Genomic DNA, 16,720 nt, shown 5'->3' with positions numbered 1-16,720 from the left:
ACCTGAACATGTCAGAACCTTGGCATCAAGCTTGTCTCTCTTTTTTGGATCAACGTTAACATACGCAGTACAACCAAAAGTTCTCAAGTGAGAGTACTTTAATTCTTTTTCTGTCCATACCTCTTCTGGAAATTTAAACTCCAAGGGTACTGATGGCCCTCTGTTGATTAAATAGGTTGCTGTATTCACAACATCAACCCAGAATGTCATTAATAGCCCATAATGAATCCTCGTGCTTCTTGTCAGCTCATTCAATGTTCTTCTCATACTTTCAACACACCATATTGTGTTGTCTTACCGAGAACTGTCCTTATTAATCTAAATTATGACTTTTCGTACTCTCGTCCATGATCAGACCTTAGGTATCTGATTTTCAAATCGGTTTGATTTTCAACTTTAGCTTAATCCATACCTTCCTACTGAAATCATCGATAACGGTGATGTACAACTTTGATCTACCAAGTGATGGAACTGGAGATGATCCCTAAACGATTGTATGGACCATTTATGACCACATTTTCTTTCGTTCTCTAGTGAACTTTGTAAAGCTAACTCATTTTTGTTTGCCCATACCACAGTTCAAATAAAGACCCATATTAACATATTTCAAGCCTTCTAAAACTCCTCCCTCAATCAGTATCTACATTCCTTTGACGCTCATATGTTCAAATCTATTGTGTCATAAACTTGAATTGGAAGCACTTTCAGCAACAACAGTCATGTTTATACACCCTACATTGGTATATAAGGTTCCAAATTTTGTGCCACGTGATACTACCATGACACCCTTCACAATCTTCCACGAACTCTTCCCAAAGTTTGCTGCATGACTTGTGCTATATATCCAACTAACCAATAGATATTAGATTTTCGTGAGACTAGGAATATATATATGATATCCTTTAATGCCCACTAATTTTCTACTAGAGTTTATATACATACATCTCCCTTCCCTTCAATCTCTAAAGTTATTTTGTTGGCAAGATACACCTTCCCGAAATTTCTTGATTTAAAGTTTCAAAAGAATTTCTTGCTTGGAGATGAATGAAACGATGCACTTGAATCCAAAATCCAAGACTCACCGAGCTGTCCACACTAAGGATTATAACATCCTTAGTATTTTCTGCTGAATATATAGAATCATCATCATCTCTAGATTTGTGATTCTGCTTCTTCTTCAATTTTGTACAATCGGCCTAAAAGTGTCTTTTCCTCCACAATTTCAACATGTTATGTTTAGTCTATTTGGAATATTTTCTCGGTTCTTTGATTTTGATCGATTTTCTCGGTTCTTTGATTTTGATCGGTCATGTTTGTTTGGACCTTTTGATTGAGCATTGCCTGTTGAATCTCCAAATTTTTTATTGCAAATACTTTCGTTGAGAACTACATCTTGAATTTCATCAAACTTTAGCTTCTTTCATTAAGCTTCTTAAGTCCTCAAGTACTACTGATCGCAGCAGCAACAGTAACACACGACTTGAGTAAAGATGATATCAAAATTAATACTTTAATTTTATTTGAGAAAATAATTTCCTTTGAGCTCAATCGACTTACAATCATATTAAATTCATTTGTACGATCTGTAACAAATCCACCTTCAGACATTTGTATTTTGAATAATCTCCACATCAAATACATCTTGTTCATAGCCAATACGTTTTCAAAATAAAGCCTATATAATATATATATGGTTCATCTGTTTATATATCTCATTTGTTATAACCTTACTATGTATAACTATTGAGTAAGCTAAAAACAAACAGCTATCCATCTCCATGCACGTGGATTTAACTGCTGTCGTTCTCCACCTTCGCTCGTTTGTTTTTTTTAATTAATAATAATAATATTTTCATTTCTATATTATATATATTTTTTGGAATATTACATCATCCCAAGTACAAACAGAGGAATGACACAGCTTGCAAACTACTCATATACTCGTATACATATATACCATTCAGAAGTGAACAAAACTTTTGCTGTATTCGATGCTTACTGCAACTAATACAAGCCTGGAGCGTAAAGAATAGGAAACCAAAGCTATGCAGAGCTAAAAAATGGAATGAAAGAACAAAAACTGAACCCCAAACCCACCTATTGTACATTTTAAATAAACAAAATAAACCCAAAAACCCACCCTAGACTTGCAATCAGCATCTTCATGGAAATATGCCACACGCCAGCCATTCTCACTTGCATTCCAGTTAACTATTCAAACTGATAATAAAAAGGAGCTTACCTTTTTCAGCAATGGATCCGGTCGCTGGGCTGGATGAGCTACCTTCTACTTGGCCTCTGTACTAGCTAACTAGTAGTGGAGTGGCTTGCTACTTTCACAGAGATTCTGGACTCATCGAGGGTCGGATTCGTGAGGGCATTCGAACACAATCTTGCCTGAATGGGAGAGAATTTCTTGGTGTGATGGACATTTTATCTAATGCATTATCAAATTCATCAAGGTCAAACTCTCTATTGTCGTAGCTTGTTGCCATTGCTTCATCGTCCATAAGGTTTTCCTCGATTTTATCCGGGAAAACCTCTGCAACATCTTCATCGCTGCTACCTTCGTCTTCTTCTTCTTCATCGTACGTAGGTCTAACCATCGACCAATATACAAAATATGGCCGAAGATATCTTCATAAACAAAGGGGAATAGAGAAGTACGAGTTAATAATCAACTCAAAAAATGAACAAATGAAACGTTCTTAAACTTTCAAGTAATCAAGTGTTCTCACTCATTCCATTCAATCACTATGAACATAAAACAATCAGATCCACAATATAAACAGAATGATTTTAACTTATAATTCTTAGTCGCCTCTTATAATTATTTTACGTGTAACCTTATTTATGATCGCTATCTATCTATACTTCATTGTAAAGACTAAAAGTATATACCTGTCACATCTTTTCAGCAAGCAAGGATCATACGGAAAAAACATGTCGAGCCTTTCAATCCCACCGAAAGTCTTTGAATATTCAGACTCCAGCAAACCATTGAATATAAAAGTCTCTGATGGTGTAAATAAATTAGCAACTTTTGCCTGACGGAGAAATTCCTCGACAATAGACGGTAGGCAAACCTATTAAATAAAAAGGCGTTAAAAGAAAAATCATATAAGAAAATTGCACGGAACCGAGTTTCAGGCAGCATGAATTTTTTTTTTTTTTTTTGGAGGTTAATGACAACATTGCTACAATAACAGAAGTCCATATTTGTAGATCCAATCTTCCGAGAGAATTACAGACTAAAGATGTCAATCTCCAAGGCCAAAATATGAACTTCCAAACATTTGTAACTTAATGCATGGATAAGATGTCGATTAGGGAGATTATTGTTTAATCGCCTCAATTAAGAAGTAATGAAATATCAAATGTGATTCTTTAGGCACCAGAGCCCGTAGGCTTATTCGGGTTTCGGAACATAAACATTGATTTCAAGGACAAGGAACAAACAGAACAATTTATATAAAAAACAAAAGCCACCAAAGATCAAGGGGTCAACAAATTACCAACCTTCAGTGGGCTTAACCTATGCGTCAAGATTCGACCTATAGGCATAAGCAGAAGTTGTGACTTCAGCCGCGGTATTTCCAAAATCGATCTCATCCGGAAGCAAAGCACATACATTATGGCCTGTGAAAAAGGAGTCATTAAAATTAGAAGGAAAAAAAGCTCCATCTCTTGTAAGCAGAAAACTGGTAGCCAGGTTTCTAATTGAACAAAACATCCATGAAATTCATCCTCCAAGAAGAAGGAATTCGAAGTGGGTGCTTAAATTTAGGTTCATGAAATCTAGGTTGGTATAGCCTGTGAAATTAGCAAACGCATAATCTAGGATAAGCAAACTCCACCAAATATACTTATTCTCGTGTCACAAATATCTAAACCATATCCTGCTAAACGATTTAGCAAGACAGCAAAAATCTAAATCATCATAATCATAACTGAAAAGTACAAATAGTAACACTTCTAAAAAACATAATTATTTTCCAGTTTTTCAACAAATCCCACCTGCATTAGTCAAGCAAAAGGAGTCCACGCATTTCATACCTGGCAACCAGAATAAAATATTTTATGAGCCTTTGGGTTCAGGTCAACATCATGTGTTTTGCCATATTCTAAACACCAATCCACCAATCTGAAAAAAATGGAAAGCAAAACTACATTTAGAGCCACAAATATTTACCCTCCCAACTTTAGTTTTATCAGTTTCATATTTCTTATCATAGAAACAATGTTAAAATTGACAAGTGAACCTTTTCAATATAGTGGTAACCAAAGAGGTTGACAGGAACTTCCCGCGAGACAAATAACTTGCAAGATATGAAATAGCACTCATCCTGCACAATACCTCAAAAATATATTCTTTAACTTCACTTTTATAAGGAAAGAAACACCGTTCGAGCAGTGTGTGAAACTAGTGCAATATTGCAAAATTATATTAAACGTTACTAAAAGGACAACAAATGGCCAAAGCTAGTGTTGTAAAAAAGTAGAGGCAAAATTAACTAGATTGGTTCCACAATCAGACCTTTTATGAAGCTTCCAAATGCTAATGAACATAGCTATCTAATGAATTGCTATTACCTGGTAAGGGGAAGACCATTGCAGGAAACGAACATATCAGCTAGCGTGACAGCAAATCTTGCACCACAAACTTCTGGATCTAATGCACAAGCGTAGAATATGACAAACTGCCAAGAAAAAGCATCAAAAGTTATTCAATCTCCATAAACAAACAAATGATATATAATTAGGGCTAACTGAACTAGAGTAAATAAGCAAATATAGAGAATTCTGGCAAGGGTGTGTTGGTTACCTGGGCAAATTTAGACTTGTAAGCAGTCAGAACAGTTCTTTGAAATGATAGAAGTAAAATGTCAAAAACCTACAATCCACATTAAAAATAACATGGAAAAATATCTCAATTGCAATATAAATCAAAGGAATTTAGAACAAATAAGAAAGAAATGATATAAACCACACAAAAAAAATACCTCACTCAATCGTCCATCACGTTCACATGATTCAAGATGTTCAAATGTAAGCACTATCAAGCTATCTAACGTTTCAGCAATTACATTTCCACCTAAGCTCTTACGACTTAGTTCTCTTGGAAGCTAGCAAAATAAACATAAATTCAGCCAAATAAATAACAGCATAATTTAAAAAGAAGTATTGAGACATATAGCAGAAAGGTCAAAGTGTAAGTAATTTTTCAATAAAATTGCATGACGCTTTAAAAGCCTGACTCGGCTAGAGTACTTGAAACTTTGCAAACTCAAAAGAAAATTTGCTTCCAACCATGGAATATAATTCAGATCCATTACTTCATAAACCAGAATACTAGAATTTAAACATAAAAAATATAATGAGATGAATGCCAAAATGTTCTAAAAGACCAAATGCAGTCTTAAGGTTGAAGAGGCAAGGCACACCTCTAGCGTAAGCCTCAAATTAAATTTAAAACATTTTACAAACCCCAAAAAGTTCACCCCCCCCCTGCCACTTGAAAAAAAAAGGATATCTATGATATCGCTGCTATTATGATTAATATAATTGACTTGTACTATAACCTTTTCCACTGTTTTTGAAGTCACAGTAGTAATAGTTCAAATTGTCACAACTCAAACCTCTCAGATTTTAAGTCTCAATGTGATTTCACTAAGGAAGAAGCCTCTTATGGTTCAACGAAGGCACAGATATTGAGACACAAAGTCAGAGTTTTGCCTCGAGGCAAGCCTCAATAGCTTTTTAAAACATAGGTCGCCAACCATAATTCTCCAGAAAAAAGGACAAGAAAAGCTAATTAAGGGATTAAACCATCACAACTTAGTTGAAGAAATAACTTTCTTTATCCAGCCTATACGTTAAATATTATACCTCACTAGAATCCTCATCAATATCATCTGTAGATTCATTGTCATCTTCAAGTTCAATCTCAAAAATTCCTTTACTGAAATCGTCTTGTAGGATATCATCCCACCCAATCTCCACCTATCAGAAGGTTAGAGCACGTTATAATAATAATGACAAAGTAATCACATAAACGAACGTCATTGCAGAGTAAAACATTTGTTTTGACTTACATCCAGATCTAAAAGCTTATCCACCAGTGCAGTTAAGATTTTCCTCCCAACAAATTCACTCATTGCACCCTTTTCCAACCTCAGCATGTTCTCCACATATATCGTGGTCAACTACAGAGCGGTTCAACAGATGTAAGTGGAAGACAATCACAAAACCAAGTCCTAACATAAAGTAAATGATTTGAAGACGAAACAGACAATGATTTCTTTAAAAGAATATTCCAGAAAAAAATCAAAGCAATCTCTCTCTTTTAATCAAGCAAGAAGTACCTATAAGCACATCTATAAAAATAGGTCAGGGCTTTTGAAAATGTAACCATCTTTATGACTTCTGGCTCTTTTAATGGCCTAAACTATCTGGTTCATATGAACACATTTATCCACAAGATTTAGGAGGAATTCGTAGTTTCAAAGATTGTATAACTGTAGCATCTAGCAAATATACACTGCATTTCAACTATAAATCATAATCAGGGTAGATCTACTTCGAACTATATTTCATAGGGTCTTTTAACGATACAAATCGAGGCATATAATACTTCAGATCAATGTGCCAAAGCATGCAAACAAATAATGGGCTTTCGACTTCACACCAAACTTCCAATAGTAATTGAATAGATGGTCATGAAAAAGAAAAAGATGGGTAAAAAAAAAAATTAATAATTAGAAATAACTGTTTTAGAAAACATGACAAAGATGAAAATAACAATAACAGTCAGTAAGAAATAAACACAATTTGCACCAAGATTTCTATTGGCAACTTTTAGCCGGGAAAATTTTACTCACAGATTCTTTGAAAAAGACTCTCTGCATTTTATGGACAACTATGAGCTCTAATCTCAAGGGTGCAAGAGGAACCAAGTCCGAGATGTCTTTTAGAGCTGTGTGCACTCGAGAAAGAACTTCATCCTTTCTTGTAAGACCATGCGGCTTCTTCAGGAAATCCTTGTAGGAATGTGGCGGCATGAAATTAGTTACAAGCATATCCAAGCATGAATCCACATATTTTCCACTCGAAACAGCCTGAAACATTAAATAGACAAAAAGTCCGACGATCATGGAACTATAAGGTGAACCTCGAGAAAGAGTGAAAGTTCTATTGTCATAAAATGCTCATACCAGGGATGTTATTAGTTCAATCAGGGCATCCATCACGTTAGGTCCATAATCCCACAAGCTCATTTTAAAAATCTGAGAAAGAACTTCCATTAAAACAACAAGATTGCAGGATAATGACTCGAGTTTAGTGATAAACTTACTGCAGCAAGAAGAGACTCGTGGAGAACAACATCTATACAAGAAACTGCTCCAGATAGTGCCTTCAAACATGTCTGTTAAGCACAGCAAGTGATTAAATTACAACTCATATCATTGGTGAAAAACAGATGTGATGTAAAGGACATACCACGAGCAAGGCAACCTCATCAGCAGATAATCGACCTCTGTGGTGTATAACACCAACAAGCTGGTGATACCCATCAGTATTTCCCTACACCAATTAAAGAGCTATTGTAAGGTTACAACGGTTATTCTTCCAAACACAACATGATTATGAGTGAGAACTCGGAAGCATATCCAACCCATATAATAAACTAACAGAGAGCAATTCAGAATTCGATTGCTGTATGAACTCTCTCTCTCTCTCTCTCTCTCTATATATATATATATACATATATATATATATATATATATACATATATATATATACATATATATATATATCCAAATAATAAACTAGCAGAGTGCACTTCAGAATTCGATTGCTATATGAACTCTCTCTCTCTCTCTCTCTCTCTCTATATATATATATATATATATTATATCTATATATCTTTTAAAAAGTAACGAGCAATAATGATCTTAATAGAACAATACCAGCGACACTGAAGTAAGAAACCCCCTAATGAAATCAACTAACTGATCATCTGTGAAATTAACACCCTCCATATCCTGAAACTGAGCTTGGCCGTTTTCCAATTCCACCCCCATGATTAATGCCGAAACCCTGCTGAGATGCTATTGCCACAGTGAGACCTGCGAACAGGACGAGGTTCAAAGCTGAAAACATAAGACCGATTGAATAAAAGATTCAAACAAAATAATCGGAAAAAAAAAAAAAAAAACCAAAAATCAAACCAATTCGGAATAAAGGTAAGATTACCCCGCTAATTAGGAATAATTGTTTTGATTGGAGCCGACGTGCGGTTGCAGCAGAGAGGGAGATAGAGATAGAAGAAAGAAAAGAGGCGGTAGCGACAGCAGGGGCGACGACTTCTGCCGCTGAGGTCTGGCTGGTGGAGGCCGGTAAAGGCGGAGACGACGACGACGACGGCTTCTGCAGCGAAGGAGTGGATGGTGGAGGGCGGAGTCGGTTGTGATGGAGGGCGGGGAGTCTGGAAGTCAGAGAGCCAACCCTAAACCTAAACCAAGAACAACAAGAAGAGTTAAAAACAAAATTCTAAAATAATAAAATAATAAATAATGGAAAGGGACATTTTTGTCGTTTAGCTTAAATTTGTCTTGGATATGTTGGATGTTGACTCGACCCAATTATTTTATTTAAATAATTCTTTCGTCAAATATTTATTTTTAATAGAATAAAATGTCAATGCTTAAAATATTTATTTATTTATTTTTAAAAATTACGAACAATAAGTAATCAACAAAATAATTATAAAATTAAAATATATATATATATATATATATATATATATATAATTGTATGTTTTTGTTCACTAAAATTCATTTTTAAAAACTCATTATTCAATTTAATCCACAAAATTTCATTTATTTGAATTTAATTAACTTCGAGAAGGACGAAGATTTAAAAAAGGAAGACAAAAAAGAGAAAAAAACATGTTTTTGTAATTTAATATTATAAACCTCAGATATTGACGCATATAGTCCATCACATGGGACTGGTTGGTCACGCACTTGTAAGGTATGGATGCATATTGCACGTTATCGACTGCAATAAGAGATGGTGACAGAGGTTGTCAATACACCACTAGTTCAATTCGATCTTTTATTTTGAAGGGTCTTATGAAGTGTGGGTTTAACTTACCTTTACACTTAAGCATCAAACCGTTCGTCAGTGCTACATTTAGAAATACTTTATCGCCTATCTCTAATCACAAGTTTTTGCGCTTTACGTCAAACCAAATCTCGTATTTTTTTCTGGAAAACGTAATTAGGCCGAATTAGAGTAGTTTAAGGCAAGATTAGGGGCGATGTGAGGAGGAACAAGCTTGGATTGAGAGGATATGGGCTATTGAAGTTGAGAAACCAAACCCACTTTGCCCGAGGATTTCGTTTGTCAAATTCTTGCACGAACATCGGCGATCTTGGAGTGAAAAGCAAGGTCTTTCGTTCATTAGAGATAGCGAAGCTCGTGGTGAGTTTGGATTTAAGAGAAGATGACTAAGGAGAGGAATCATATTTGAATTATGATGGATTCATGTGATTCTTGAACCTACCGTTTCAAGGTGAAGAGCTTAAAATATTTCATGAAGAGGCCGAGGGATGAGGACGTGTGTAACACACGTTTATCAGGGAGTCCAACTCACGGTTGTTATTACTGACATCGATTATATTTTATATAAAACATTTCATATTTCGATACTAATATAAAACAAAAGCAACCATAATTTACATATATTTACAAGAAGGTTACGTATAACATAAGAATATATACATCCTATACAAGCTTTCAAAATAGAATAAAACTTAATACAACAAAATAAACTCGGGTTTAGGCAGGATCCCTGAAGTCTCCCTCTCATCAACACCATCGTCTAGATCACATTATGTTTTCGTCTATTTGGAAAGAAAAAAAAAAAAAATCTTTGACGCTTATGTGTCCAAGTCTATTGTGCCATAAATTTGAATTTGAAGCACTCTTAGCAACGTCATGTTCATACACCCTGCAGTGGTGTATAAGATTTCAGATTTTGTGGCATGAACTCTTCCCAAACTCTGTTGCATAACTTGTGCTATCCAACTGACCAACATATATCAGGTTCTTGAGACCAGGAATATAGCTTACATTCTTTAATGTCCACTGATTTACTAGAGTTTTATGCAGGCATCCCTTTTCCTTCTAATCTCCAAATCTTTGTTGTTGGCAAAATACACCTTCTTGAAATTTCCAAACTTGAATATGAATGGAAATATGCAACTGAATCCAAAATCCAGGATTCAATCGGTCTGTTCATTTTGAGGACTAAAGCATCCCCAATGTCTTCCGTTGAATTTATAGAATCATCATCATCTCCAGATTTGTGATTCTACTTCCTCCTTGTTCTGGTACAATTTGTCCAAAAGTGACATTTTTCTCCATAATTCAAACACGTTACGTTTGGTCTATTTAGAGATTTTTCTCGGTTCTTTGATTTTGAACGCCCTTTGTTTAGTCCCTTTGGTTTACTTCTTCCTCATTGGTCAACACTAAGAGCACTACCAGATGAATCTCAAGTTTCTCGTTTGTGAATACTTTCACTGAGAACTACATCTCATATTTCATCAAACTTCAGCTTCTCAGATCCTCGAGAACTGTTGATCGCAACAACAATAGTATCCCACGACTTGAGGAAAGATGACATCAAAATCGATGTTTTAATTTCATCTTCGAAAATAATTTCCACTGAGCTCAGTTGACTTACAATCATGTTGAACTCATTTATATGATCTGCAACAGATCCACCTATAGACATTTGTAGATTGAACAGCCTCTGCATCAAATACACCTTATTTATAACCGACGATTTTCGTAAATATTTGACAACGCCTTCAATAGGTCCAACATCGTCTTCTCCTTGATGATGTTGAACGCCACGTTTCCGGACAGCGTCAACCGGATCAACTCTAAGGCGTGACGATCCTTGAGCTTCCACTACTCCGTGGTCATGGTTTCCGGCTTCACCCCCAACAAGGGTTCGTGAAGATCTTATTGGTACAAATAATCTTCAATCTACATCTTCTAGAAACTGAAATCGGATCCATCGAACTTGGCAATTCCAATCTTTGAACTTTTCATCTTCGCAGATCGTGGTGAATTTCGCCTAGTTCTGATACCAGTTGTTAGGATCGCACAACAACGCATATACTCGATAAAGATGAACACAAAGAAAAGGAGAGAAAAAATGCAAGGAGGAATATTGGCTAAGGAATTTGTATGGATGACTTCAGATATGTATACCAAGAGAGAACACAAAGAACGAAGAAAGTACATTTGGAAAGCACTACCTAATGGGTATATAGATGGTTTCAGTTTACTAAATATATCTCTACAGATCTTTACGAAATATCTACCACAAATATCTTTAATCTTTACGAAATATGTCTCATATATATCTCTATCAGATCTTTACAAAAATATCTACCATATATATCTCTGCCAGATCTTTATAAAATATCTATCGTATATATCTCTACCAGATCTTTTACTCTACATAGTCATCAGACTCCATATCCCAACAGTCTAGGGGCTACTGACTAGCATTGTCTACGTGGGATGAGTTAACATAGATATACTAATTGTACCCGTAGTTAGTGAGTTCCTAGATGTAATTTCCTAAAGAGTTTCCTATGTCGCTACCTATGCAAGAGGTCAATTTTAGCATTGAACTGGAACGAAGAACGACATCTATGTCCATGGCTACTTATTGTATGGCCTCGACAGAGTTGAAGAAGTTGAAGGCACAACTGCAAGAATTATTGAACCAAGGATTCATATGGCACAGTGTGTCACCGTTAAGAGATCCAATATTGTTCATAAAGAGGAAAGATGAATCGTTGTGTCTTTGCATTGACTATAGGAAGCTAAATAAAGTAACGATCAAGAACAAATAACTATTGTCATGAATTGACAATTTGTTTGACCAACTTTAAGGAGCAGCGATGTTCTAAAAAATTGATCTTCGCTCGGGATATAACAAGATAAAAGTTAAGGAAGAAGACATACCAAAGATAACATTTCAGACTCGTTATAGACATTATGAGTTTGTAATAATGTCCTTCAGGTTGACTAACATCCCGTAGTATTCATGGAACTGATGAATCAAGTGTTTTAGGAATTTTTAGACGCACTTATGATATGTATCTACCAAGTATTCATGGAGCATTTGGGGAGAGTGCTAAAGGTACAAAGAGAAGTTGATTTTTTAAATGCAAATTCTAGCTCCAAAATATGACATTTCTTCGATATGTGGTGTCTAATGACGACATTGTTGTAGATCTAGTGAAGATCAAGACAGTTATAGTTGATCTCATCTAACCACGATTTTAGAAGTGAGAAGTTTTCTCGGTTTGGTGGGATATTATAGGCAGTTTATTAAAGAAATTTTTAAGATCATGATGTCGTTAACTCAGTTGACTAGGAAAGGAAGATGTTTAAATTGAGTCGAATTTGTGAAGAGAGCTTCCAGTAGCTCAAGAAGAGGTTGGCAAAGACACCGGTACTTACTATACCTAAAGGTACAAGGAATCTAGTAATTTATAGTGACACTTCCAAGAGAGGATTGAGTTGTGTACTCATGCAAAATGAAAGAGTCATTGCTGATACGTCTCGACAATTGAAGGACTACAAATGCAACTATCTAATTCACAAGCTGCCGTAGTATTTTCTCTAAAGATTCTGAGACATTACTTATATGGAGAAAAGATATCGATATATATAGATTATAAGAGCTTAAAAGTACTTAGTTACACAGAAAGAGTTAAATATGTGGCAACAAAGGTGGCTGAAATTGGTAAAAGAATGTTATGTAGATATTTTGCACCATCACGACAAGGCCAATGTGGTCATTGACGCTCTGAATCGTAAAATGACTCATTCTTCACCGATGCTTACCAGGCAGACAGGAATTCAAGTAGAGTTCGAATAAGCTTTGATAATAGTTCTAGTTAGACAAGTGACGGTTCAGCTAGATCATATGACAATTTTTTCAACTATGAAGTAGCAAATCATTAATGCTCAACGAGAAGATCCTTATCTTACTAACGTTATCAACCTACCAAAGTCTGAACGAGCAGAAAGACTTTTGAACCTAGGCTTGAGATGGCAAAATAGAATGTGTTTCCCCGAGGATAAGGAGAGAAGCTCACAAGTCATCTTATTGATCGCTCGTGAATGTATATAATAAACTGGTGTAAAATTCACCCGAATAAATATAAGTATACACTATCACAAGTAACAATTAATAAGTAAATTATCAATTCCACGTATAACTTTTTTTTTTTTTTTTGTTGGTTCATTCAAATGAGTGTGGGTGATTTTAAACTAATTAAACTGTCCAGAGTGTCATTACTTTCACAAAACAGAGAGCAACAAAAAAATCATCAATAATGAAGAAGGTTAGGCTACGAGAGATTAAATAGATAAGTTGTTGAGTTTTGTGGTGGATTTTAACTCATTTTAATAGATTTCCAAGCATAGTGATTACTTTCATAATCGTTTTGTAATTTCTATTAACAAAGCTTTAGGAGAAGAATTATTCATAACCTTCAAGTATCTTTGCAATGAAATTAGAGTATTAAAGAGAATACCATTGTTCCCTCTCTTTTTCTGAACAATAGAACAACAATGTATGTAAAGTAACCAACAAAAAAAACATATAAATCATTAATAACAACTCGTTAATAAACTAAAATCACGTTGTCAACATACTTAAACTATATAAAACTCTCTCGTCTCTCCTTATCTCTTCATACAAACTGAATTAAACAAAGGAATCCACATCTTAATCATGATAATTGATAGAATAATAGAGATTAAAGGATTAGAGAATTATCAAGCTTGTTGTTGTCCTTCAATGGAAGTTTTCACATCCACCTCTTTGCCTTAAGCTATCTTTCTTGATCTTCTTTTCCTTTTGTTGTCAACAACTGATGGATTATGGTTTTTCTTCTTCCTCTCTAGTTTCAAGCAGCAAAATCTGCTACGGTCTCTTTTTTTCTTTTCCTCTACATGGCTCCCTTCTTTTTAGACAACATTTTTGTTAAGGATATTTAGTAATAAATTATAGTTTACCATGTATATCATTGATAAGATAAGGAATCAATACAAGGGGAATAAGATTCGGATTACCTTGTTGATCGAATATCTCAAGGCAAGAACACTTGTTTGAGACTCGAATCACTCCACAAGCAAGATCGATCATGTCTAGCTTGAATGATTCTTGTTGATCAAATATCTCAACGCAAGAATACTTGTTTGAGATTCGAATCACTCCACAAGCAAGATTGATCATGTCGAGCTTGAATGATTCTACATGCAACCTAAACTACATATAATTGCAAAGAAACTTAGCCATTGGCTAAAGAAAGAACAAATGCTTCTTTTATATATATTTTCCAAGTCTCCCTGCAAATACAACCTACATGGATTTATATAGCCTCAAAATGAAACTAGTAAAGGCATTCCAAGAGTTGTAACATTCATACTTAATGGCCATAATTAACCATTATGTAATTATAACCTAAAATAAATAAAATGTCTTAAAATACAATAACTCTAAATTACTCTAAATTGTAACCCACCCAAAATTTACAACAATCAAACTTCATTTTCTTCAATGTAGCATAAATTGAAACATCTTTTGATAATTTTGACAACCTTTTTTCACATCTTCATTGAAGTATATTGTACGATTGATGTCTTTTGGTTCATATCAATCATATTTGATATTTTATTATAAGACAAATATCTAGATATTTGCCTTATTACTTCTTTCCATTTATTGTTATTTCCATTTATTACTATTTCCATATCCTTGTAATTTATTTGATTATAAATTAGAAGATAACTTTCACACCATTTAGGTGCGATGGATTAAGCAAACATTCACAATTTTATTTGTACATTTTTCATTACTTCCCAATGGCTCAAAATGAGTAAAACGTCTACTTAGGATGTTTTTAATTTGGTAGTCAATGACCCACATGGCTTCTTGATTGGGATTATAATTTTCATGTCAACATAAAAATTCGCGTTCGTATTACTTCAGCATTAGGGTCAACAATTTGTTTCCAGATTGTCATCATGGTTGTTTCCAAATTTGCTACAACATCATTGTTGAACCACATAACTCAATTAAATATTATGAAATTTTACCAAATAACTCAATTAAATGTGCAATTAGGCTAGATTTATGCAAATTCAATTTCTTTTCATGTTGAACCACAATGGACTATTTCATGCTTACTAATTAGACAAATGGAGCAAATAATGACAAAATGGTTTGTATGCGTCTAGCTGGCTACCAATGCTTGCAGTAGCTGGCTGGACTACAATTGAGTCTCTAGTGTGGATCTCATGAATGACTATAATACCTCCAGGGTGAGCATTGCAGTTAGTTGCATGGACGATGTCATAGTCATACATTTTCAACCGTGTGGCATCGTGATCTTGACACGCTCACTTCAAGCATCGATGAAAATTGAAGCCCCAAATTTCTTTTTCGCCCGTCTTTGTGACTTTATCAAACCTTAGGCAAGGTTCTTCATTGTCAGCCAAACACAACTTGTGCGGAATCCATGCTTGTTAGACCACACACATCACCCTTGCGTGCATGTTCAATCGACTGCGACTTATCTGACTTGTCTCTACACTAGACCAAGTCATTCGGCTTAACCTTGCCTCTGCTCAGAGCCAAGGCCTTTCAATGCAACATCACATCTCAACTAGTTATCTTAGTTCCAAATTGGCATGACTCCCATGTCTTGATGTCATCCCAAGTCCCTGTTAGATAAATCCGTAGGTTCAAAATCATTCCTAGTTTTTAGTTACTATTTTTTAAGTAACTATTTTTCGGTTAAACCCACATAATTAAAGTGAGTGGGAAGTCCGTCGAGTGCGAGCACTTTAGTTAAGTTGCCCATTTCTTTCCATTTTTACGATGTAATTTGTTATTAAATATCCCAACTGAATGAGAAATAAAATCATTGGGTCTTCAGTCAAATACTGTCTCTCTCTTTTGTTTTCTATTATTTTCTTCTTTCAAGAGTTTTCCTTTGACTTTTCCTCGTTAAAGATTTCCTCCTCGATCAAAACAACAACCGATTTCCTCCTCGGTCAAAACAACAAGTGTTATCAGAGCTTAGTTTAATCCACCTATGGTATATCATTGCAGAGGAGCCAACTTTATCAAAAGCCAAGTTGATTAACTCAATTGGTTAGAACATTGACCTAGCAAGACTTTGTTATAACTAAACTTTTTGCTAGGGACATGGGGATGACTTTGTGTTCTAGTAGGAAGTCCATCCCTAACACGATGTCGAAGTCATCCATCTTATCTATCACAAAGTCGGTTCGTCCCGTCCAAGTCCCCAATTTGATGGAAGTTCTCTTCGCAACTCCTAATACGGGTAAGGCTGCTGAATTGACGGCCTTCATCTTTCCTATATTTTGATTTGTCCATCATTTTGATTTTGCTGCCACATCATCACGTTGGGTATGTTGTCTCAACTCTAATTTCTTCATTTTAGCTCTAATTTGAGTAATTGAAAAGTCGTTGTAATCGTTATTCCCAACCTTATACTGTGGACAGTTCAAAAAACTGAAAATAGTTAATAATTAAAAGTAGATTTGTTATCATCAAACATTAATCAATTAATTAAAGTGAGAT

The 16,720-nt window shown here is 34.9% G+C and overlaps 1 protein-coding gene across 4 annotated transcripts; it reads right to left on the bottom strand.

Annotated features, from left to right (window-relative positions):
* Positions 1-1,930: 1,930 nt before the first annotated feature.
* Positions 1,931-8,529, bottom strand: LOC111438313 (RNA polymerase I-specific transcription initiation factor RRN3-like). Of its 4 annotated transcripts, XR_002709643.1 has the most exons (17): positions 8,257-8,529; positions 7,971-8,129; positions 7,501-7,584; positions 7,355-7,426; positions 7,215-7,286; positions 6,882-7,118; positions 6,096-6,206; positions 5,890-6,003; positions 5,004-5,126; positions 4,826-4,894; positions 4,594-4,700; positions 4,263-4,346; positions 4,057-4,144; positions 3,520-3,639; positions 2,902-3,086; positions 2,232-2,637; positions 1,931-2,153 (listed from the first exon to the last, which is right to left on the bottom strand). XR_002709643.1 is itself a non-coding variant. In XM_023076211.1 (16 exons), the coding sequence occupies exons 2-16, from the start codon at positions 8,082-8,084 to the stop codon at positions 2,337-2,339; spliced, it is 1,881 nt and encodes a 626-aa protein (XP_022931979.1). In that variant the 5' UTR covers positions 8,085-8,153; positions 8,257-8,529; the 3' UTR covers positions 1,931-2,336. The 4 variants fall into 4 exon arrangements, 3 of the variants coding, with proteins under 3 accessions (XP_022931979.1, XP_022931978.1, XP_022931980.1); XM_023076211.1 differs by having other exon boundaries at positions 1,931-2,637; positions 7,971-8,153; XM_023076210.1 differs by having other exon boundaries at positions 1,931-2,637.
* Between the last annotated feature and the right edge of the window lie 8,191 nt (positions 8,530-16,720).

Source organism: Cucurbita moschata, unplaced genomic scaffold (genome assembly GCF_002738365.1).
Source record: "Cucurbita moschata cultivar Rifu unplaced genomic scaffold, Cmos_1.0 Cmo_Scf00073, whole genome shotgun sequence".
NCBI lineage: Eukaryota > Viridiplantae > Streptophyta > Magnoliopsida > Cucurbitales > Cucurbitaceae > Cucurbita > Cucurbita moschata.
The sequence above is the reverse complement of the archived record's forward strand: the minus strand, read 5'-3'. Positions and strand labels throughout refer to the sequence as shown.